We start from the raw sequence: 8,364 nt of genomic DNA, 5'->3' as shown, positions 1-8,364 counted from the left end.
TTATTTCATCCAGTATGTGTGCTTATCGACAATACAGGTTCTGCCTCACTCCTTTGACCGCCACACAAACCACGAGTCACGACTTCTGTGTGTGTGTGGTTGTCGCATGGGTCAGTGCAATGTCCTGCAGGTACACATCCAGTCACACCATACCTGTACAGTTCCCTTATTGCTTTTTTTCCCCATAGTCACCATTGCAGAAAAAATAGATATCCATTGATCAATAGCAAAGCGGTCAAAATACTGTCCTCCCCAAAAGGTCATGTGTCCTTGTAAGAAGTGATGAACCAGTCGCTGCCTCGCAAACCAAAAAGGTTGAGCCTTCAGGTAGAAAGTCTTGTTCTGTAGCATGATGAAACGATAATGTCCCACTCCTTAAATGTTTCCTTAAAAATAATGGATATGTTATGAACTTTATACATACACACAATTTGGTGAACATTGCTTATCATAATGGAGATGATGACACCACTTATTAAGAGAGCCTAAAATAAATACAGAAATATAAATAGGTTCTATGGAAATATAGAAATCTGTATAAGTACCTTGTCGACATTAGGTTCCCAACATCAGATGAAGTGGAACTATAGTACATACTTGCGCAAATGAAAAGCAGGAGTGTTAAAGTAAACCCTTATCTCATCTAGTATGAACATGCCCTTTCTGTTTTCCTCCAGACTAATCAAGTCAAGAGCAGCATCCCCTTTGGCTTCCACACAGGACTTTCTGATCAGCTACAAACAGTAGATAAACATATGAAACCATGTATTTTCAGAACCAAATCTAAACATCTAAATATATTTCTTAGTTTACGGAACCATGTCAAAATTGAATATATGAACAAGCAGAAAAGTAGGATGAATCACTGACTTTATATTGACAGCTACAAAGAGAGACTCCTGCCTGTTAGCTATACATTGCCGTTACCGTGAAGGATCCGAAGGCGATACAGTCTTAGTGTGAATTTGTTTGCTCCCCACTATTGCATGCTTTTCCTAAACTAGGTCATATCCAGGTTACACTGCCCAACAGCTCACTTTGTGGTCAAAATAATATTATTGTCGTGTTATTCCATTTCACTGGAGTGGCAGCAAAAGAGGTCAGTTGTATTAGACGCTACGATAAACACAACTTTTCACCACATATAGGAATCTTCATATCATATTCAATCACTCTGATGTACATTGTCATACGGAACACCTGATTCTGGTGCGTGTGTACGAAATAAATTGTGCGATTGTGGAAGGGTAGGAGGGATTTGTGGTCATGAATGAATAACGAGGGCCTCGGAAATAATGCCGTGGCTTTTTCTCCCCAGAGAAATTGCAGGTTCGATTCCGCTGCTGCTGCATCTAATCCTCAATCACAGCAAATGATTTCATTGGTGTGCATCGCTGCTTCACCAACCCATATTCATGGGCGAGTAGGGCAGCACAAAGAGAGAGGGAGGCTAACATTAGGCAGCAAAATTGGAAGTGCACCAAACAGAATCTGAGAGTGCTGCTTTACAGAAACAACCATGAATTTGGAAATTATAGAGAGATGCCATGTGGAGCCCCACCAAAGCTCTGCAATGACGGGTTACGCTGAAGCAACTTACAAACCTGCTGGCTGCTTCACAACACATCTCGCTAGGGCCAACAGCAGGACCAGAGCCAGGCCTGGCCTCAGGCAGAGGAGAAGATGCATAACTTCTGCCAGACATTATGAATTTATAATCATTTTCCTTTTGTACCCCTTATTCTCAAGACTAGGTAGCCCTGACCTAGATTAGATTCAGTTGAAATAAAAATAAAAACGCTGGCAGCTATAGTGATCCTTCAACCCTTCATTGCTATTTCCTCTGTTAATCTCATGCAGCCGTTTTCTTGCCTTGTTTAAATGGGTGACATGGGAGACATGGAAATAGTTCCCCGCATGAGCAGGTGAGCCACAGATGTTTTTCTTATTTTGCTTCTCTCAGAAGACACAAAGTTTCAAAGTCTGGGAGAATGGAAATATCAAATCCCCTTTAACAATAAACATTGATGTCAGGTGGAAATCTTGTTACTCCCAGTGTGGTTATTTTCATGTCTTTATTAAGAATGAAGGATAGTCTTCTGTGAGTTGAGACAATTATTATAAACCTCTTTTCATTTACATTACATCATTTCAAAGCTGCAATGCCATCAATGAAAAAATGCTTTTCTCAATTCCAAGTTGGCAGTTTTCTTGCATAAAAAGTAAAAAGACAGATGTTGGAATGATGTAGGCCCAAATGAAACAGACAGGACATCATGCAGATTGTGTCAGCTCTCTAACTGACAGTGACAGATTCAGCTTATCCACTGTGCCAAACCTCCCCTAAACCACTTATCTGTGGTAATGGACCAGACTACGTTCAGGCCAACTAATCAATCCCTGTTCAATGTCTATCTCTCAGTAAACTACGACCTGTGCCTCCCTTTTCCCACACTCCTCCGACAGCGTCCAGCCCCAGCCATCGACCCTGCTAGGCAGTGTGGGAAACACACACAAACACTCACACCCAAACACTATAGCTGCTAGCTAGATAGCAATGCTCCATATCCGTCCAATTAATTGTACATTGATATCCATGAGCTATATGCCACAAGTCCCCACGAGAAACAGATACCCTGTCAGCATGAGGCCACCCCATAGGGTACCCGTCTACCTGTCCTCCCCATGGCTAAAAGTGTGACTACATCATTCCCTCAGTGCATCAATGTCTCCTCACATCTACACCTTTGTCTCACAGATCGACTTCAAACTGTTCTCCGCCTCAACGTCTTAATAAGTTCATATTCTGAGGAAAAGAGGGGACTTTACCTGATGTGCGAGGCACAGCAGTCTGTTTGATTATGTGCAAGGCTAGCAGATACAAGAAGACCAAGGCTTTAACGCCTACACTCTGTAAAGACAATTAGTATTCCAGAGGTGAACCTGTTCGATGTGTTTACTTTGTCATTTCTGTCGTAGAGCAGTGTCCATCCCACCCTTTAGCCACTCTGGGTGGTTCCTACCATGAGGCTCAAGGCCAACTAAATGTTTCAGATAGATCAGCTAGCTGTTTACTAAAGATGTAGATGAGGTGTTTAATGTGGGAGAGGTGAACAAAACACTGCTCAAGCTATTAGTAACGGTTACTCCATCTGTGAAGATGACCATGAAAAGGTCATGCGTCTCCAGATGAAAGCTATGATCCATTATTGATTTCACTTATGTAATCTAAATCAAGAGTAATTCTATAATGATAAGCTAATCATAGAGTTCTTGCTGTGTCTACTTCCCCTCATTCTGCCTAATTAAATCATATGTCAGTTCTTGATAGACTACATTTCCCATGACGAGCAACACAGATCATTCCTGGGGATACTGCATTCAGCTGTTGGTTATGCGGGTACTTGCAAAATTAGGCAATTCTGATAGAATGACAACAAAGACGATTGCTTAATCAATGTTATCATTTTGCTTACTGGAATAATCTTGACATTACATAATAATGTCTTCATGTGGCCAGTTATCCAAACGAAAATAAGAAAATGCATCATCAAACAGTGCACCCTAAAATGCAACACCTCAACAGTGTTGCTTAAAACTGTTTTTCCACAGTGTTCCATGATAGACCTTTCTTTTAGGTTGATGATAGAAGACTTGTTTTATAATAGTGTTGCCCAATTTCTTGCAAGGCAAATGGTGAATATAGTGATGTATTAATACCAAGACTACCAAGGGTTACAATGCATGTATTAATGTCTTCAACAAAAATAATACATTAAATCATTAATCATAAAAGTGCTGGCTATATAAACTGGCCTGGGTAATCTGACTGCAATAAGAAAGTGGAAAATCAATTGGTCATCGATTAATTTACTGCAAATTCAGTATTTTCACAAAATGCTGCACAAAAAAGTATTGTTGAATATTTATTATTTTTGCAAGGAGAAGTAAATGTGTACTCTTGTTGTGTGCATGTCAGTAAATGAGCATACGTGCAGCTGCGTGTCATGTCATGTGTATCACTATACCTTATTATAGGGACTTATGGGAACTTTAATGAGGGAAGAGCGTGGTCACTGTGCACCTCTGTGTGTGAATCCATGATAGCCTGCGAGGGTCAAGGGATTACAGATATGTCTTGTTAAATTAGACTGCTGTGGCTGAGTGCTGTGACTGAGTTAGGGACTCAGCTGTCGGATTGGAACCTGGGTCTGTGTTGGTGATGAGCTACAGACAAACATGTAGAAGCATATCACTGCTCCTCTCCTTTGGGAATTTAGTGATACCTTCCTCCACTGTGTATTCAATTTTCTTGACCACTTTGAGGGTCTCTGACTGTTCCACAAGATTCTGAATGAATACACATATAATGTATGACGGAACTTTTCCCATCTTTGATTTTTAATGTGAAATCTAGATATGCTCCATGTATGTCTTGTATATTACTCAGACATGTCTACAGCAATGTAATCAAAACTAAAGTCAAAATCTGTCAACAATGGTTGTCAAGGTCTTTCCTGCACCTTCATTTCAGCAATTTCTCTTTTCAGCAATTACAAAAGCAGGGCAGGAGTATGGCAATACTTAAAGGAGAACATGCAGTAAAGTGTGGGCTGTTTTAGGCAACTTACTGAGTCGTATATTCAGATTGCTTCACACCAATTGAGTCGATTCTGTGTCTTGCTCAAGGACACTTGACCAATATAGTTACGTAACAGTCTCTTGAGCCCCGGGGCCACAGTGCATCCATTGCTACAGTACCTACTTTTAGCAACACCAAATGGACATACATTCAACATCGCAAACTCAGCACTGGCCCTCAATGAGGAAACATTTCTATATTGATCATATAGCAGTTTTAGTAGACGTAATGCAGAAAACAAATATCAAGTGGAATATTTCAATTTTCGGACATTTCAGCTTGTATGTACTGCATTTGCTCAATGACTGTAAGTCTAGTTTTGGGGTCAATACACAGTATATTTCACTATTTTTGAACAAATGGTTCACAATGTAACACACAAGCTGTGATTAATGGAAGTCCTAGGGTTTGATTGAAAAAGGCCAACATCCTTTTGACCAGTCCAGGGTAAAGTCTTTACTTGCATCCGGCTGTTCCACTGAATCACACACTTATCCGCACTTACTCACACATTATCAGTTGCACACAGTCAGGAAGAAAAACAACACATGCTTTCTACACACATTAGCGGCATGAGCTTGGAAGACAAAGTTAGCTTGTTAGGACATGGTTGAGGACTCTGCAGAAAGCCAGCCACTCACATCTGTTATACCTCAATATTGAGATGGAGGGTTGCTCCTTGAACCCCTTGCCTCCTGCTTCAAAAAACATTATTACGATAAAGTGGTATAAAATAAGAATTGACGGGCGAAGAGGAGGTGAATGAACCCCACAGGAAAAGTATTTTTGGTTTCCTAAAATCTCTTCTCCATCTCCTATTACGTTTTTAAAAGTTTATACAGAGGATAAAGAAGTACAATCTAATAGATACATTTAAGGATCAACAATATGTGATCCTGTATGAGATAGTACAAGATTGAGCCCGTCTTGAAGCATTTTGTTTTCGCTAAAAATTTAGATAATTTTTTGAAACACACAAAAAGCATTTATACATGCAGGTATTAGTGCATAGGTTCCTGCAGAAAAAGAGTATTGTTGTGTAATCAAATTAATTGTCTTCCAAAACTTCACCAGATGAATTTGGCATAGTTATATAAATCAAGAAAATGACTGTCCTTTAGATTTCACACCCTCCTAGTCCATTGATTAACTTATCATTTAAATATATCTCTATCTATGTACAATATGTATGAATTAAAAAGGAGGTCAAAGCATAAAACAAATAGAGTATTCTAGAGCTCCGAGTTACCCGGTAAAGTGTCATTTAAATCACAGTCATTTTTAAGATCTTGGAAAAATGAGGTGGAACACAGTGAAGTCTGAAGACAGAAAAAAAAGCATCTCACACATGGAGATAGTTTGTGTGTGTTTCAGTTTCGAGGAGCACAGGAGGGTGTGATCAATCCTCACAAATTTGAAGGGAGTTTAGAGCGGACAGTTTGAGGTTCTAGATCTGATGAGTAGGCAGCAGATGCCCTCCGTAGAGGCAAGGCCGGGGAGGCCCCAGGGGGCTGAGTCTGGTGAGGGTGCCCCGGAGATATGTGGATTGGAGGAGTCATGTGCTCTGGCACTGAGCTACAGGGTTTGGGCGCAAGAGTGGGCGAGGAAAAGGGTGAGGGGTAATATCCAGTTTCCACAGAAGAGCAAGCAATATGGTGGCCTAAGGCCTGGGCCACCTCCTGGGGCAGAGATTGGTGCGAGCTGGATAAAAGCTTAAGGTTCTCAGAAAAGTGGCCCAGTGGAGAATCTCTCTCTGTTGTGTGTGGCTGGCTAGGAGGCTGTGAAGGGAGCGAAGACTGAGGCATGAGCGGATAACTGTGGGATCCTGTGGCACTTGAGGGGTCGCTGTAGTGGAAAGTCCTGCCCGCCACTGGGCTTTGAATAGTAGGGCTGGGCGCCACTGGGGTAAGGCAGGGGGAGGCGTTTGCTGAACCATACTGAGCCAGGGAGGCCAGGGCAGACCTCTCCAGGGACATCTGGTGAGGCAGAAAGCCAGACTGGAGGCCTGCCAGGCTAAAATGGCTGAGAGAGGATGGGGAGCCCTCAGCAGGCTGCTGGCTGTGCTGTCTTCTGCTAGAGGATGGGGAGCCATGTGGAGGGGAATGGAAGAGGTTTAAGCCACTGGTAGTCCTGCCTCCCCCAGCAAACTGCTGCAAAGGAGCTACCTGAGGCGGCTTGGGAGGCGGCTGGCTGTGTAGAAGCTGACCAGGCAAAGGGCTGGATGAGCCAGTAGATATAGGACTCTGAGAGGAACCAAGAAGTCCAACTCTAATTCCAGCAGAAGTCCCTCCTACAGGACAAGCTGTAGAACCCCCTAAATGGCTCCCAACTGCTCCGCCTGATGCTCTGCCAATATGTCCTCCAATCACTGCTCCCACTGGCCCACTCACACCTCCTATACCTCCTATATGGCTGGTTGTGGATCCATCAGAAACCCTTCCCAAGAATCCTCCAGGATTTCCTACCATAGAATCACCGGACCCCCCTCCAACTGGTCCCCCAGAAGCCCCTCCTGTCAATCCCCCAGGAATCACTCCTATTGATCCACCAGAAGCATTTCCCAACAATCCTCCAGTGGTCATTACCACCAGTGACTCTCCAGAAGCCCCTCCCACTGATCCCCCAGAAGCTCTTCCCATTGATCCCCTAGAAGTCCCTCCCATTGATCTCCTGGCTGCATCTCCTATTGACCCGCAGGTAATGCCCCCCATTGATCCCCCTGATGCCCCACCTGTTAACCTGCCACAAGCAGCACCCACTGATCCTTCAGATATCCCTCTCATTGAATCCCCTGAGATCTCGACTGATCCACCAGTAGCTCCTCCCAACCCAAAGTGCGCCCCAGGCAGTAGCCCTGTTCCAGTTATAAAGTCCTCTCCAGCCCAAGCAGTGTCTCCTCCCATGGCTCCTTCCACAGACTCACTGACTGCTCCACCTGAAGACCACCCTGTAGCACCACCACAGGCTCCAACTGCCCCTCCACTTATTCCTGACCCTGTGCTTCCAACTGTAGATCCTTGGTTGAAGAGGTTTGAGAGAGGTGGGGTGCTGGAGCGAAACAGCTGTTGATGCTGTGGTTGTGGGTGTAGTTGGGCCATACTAGATGAGGGTGAACCAGATGAAGAGTATGGTCCAAAAGGGAAGGCAGAGGCCCCTCTTCCACTGGACTCAGAGCCAGTCCCACTGGGTCCACTCTGGCCTCCGCTACCTGAGGCCTGTTGGCTAGTGCCAGTTGGCCCTGTACCTGACGTCATGTGCAGGGCCCGAAAAGAAGCCAGCAATGGCATGTCCATCTCAGCGCGCAGTTTAGAGGGTGTGCTAGAGGGGGAGTCCCCAGCAGAGCCAGGTGCTGTGGATTGAGAAACAAATGTGTGAAACTTCTTGAGCCGGCTGGGAGGGTCCTTTAGGGACCCAAGAACAGAAACCGGAGGCCTGAAAAGAGTTTGTGGAAAGTGGGGATGGTGTGTCAGGGCAATAGCTACTGAGGTGGTGGCAGCTGCTGCCTGGAGAGGGGCCTGGATGAGGGGGGCCCAGATGACAGGGGTAGGTGAAGGAGGCGTCTGGGGTGGGGCGTTCTGCAAGAGGTGGGCACAGTGGGCCATATCCCTGTCATGCTGCACAATCTGCTGAATGATCTCACTCTCGTGGTAGTTGAGTACACCAGAGCTGAGGTCGTGTTGTACCTTGTGCTGCAGGATGGAGTTTTTCTTGCCTGAAAAAGC

At 44.3% G+C, this 8,364-nt stretch overlaps 1 protein-coding gene across 1 annotated transcript in view; it reads right to left on the bottom strand.

Annotated features, from left to right (window-relative positions):
* Positions 1-8,364, bottom strand: part of hcn4 (hyperpolarization activated cyclic nucleotide-gated potassium channel 4) — a 63,260-nt gene continuing 54,896 nt past the window's right edge. The window contains exon 8 of the mRNA XM_031848484.1: positions 1-8,354. Coding sequence (XP_031704344.1) covers positions 6,049-8,354 — 2,306 coding nt within the window. The 3' untranslated portion in view covers positions 1-6,048. The remainder of the gene's footprint in view (positions 8,355-8,364) is intronic.

This window comes from Anarrhichthys ocellatus, unplaced genomic scaffold (genome assembly GCF_004355925.1).
Source record: "Anarrhichthys ocellatus isolate YVR2014 unplaced genomic scaffold, GSC_Weel_1.0 scaffold8, whole genome shotgun sequence".
NCBI classification, from domain to species: Eukaryota; Metazoa; Chordata; class Actinopteri; order Perciformes; family Anarhichadidae; genus Anarrhichthys; species Anarrhichthys ocellatus.
The sequence above is the reverse complement of the archived record's forward strand: the minus strand, read 5'-3'. Positions and strand labels throughout refer to the sequence as shown.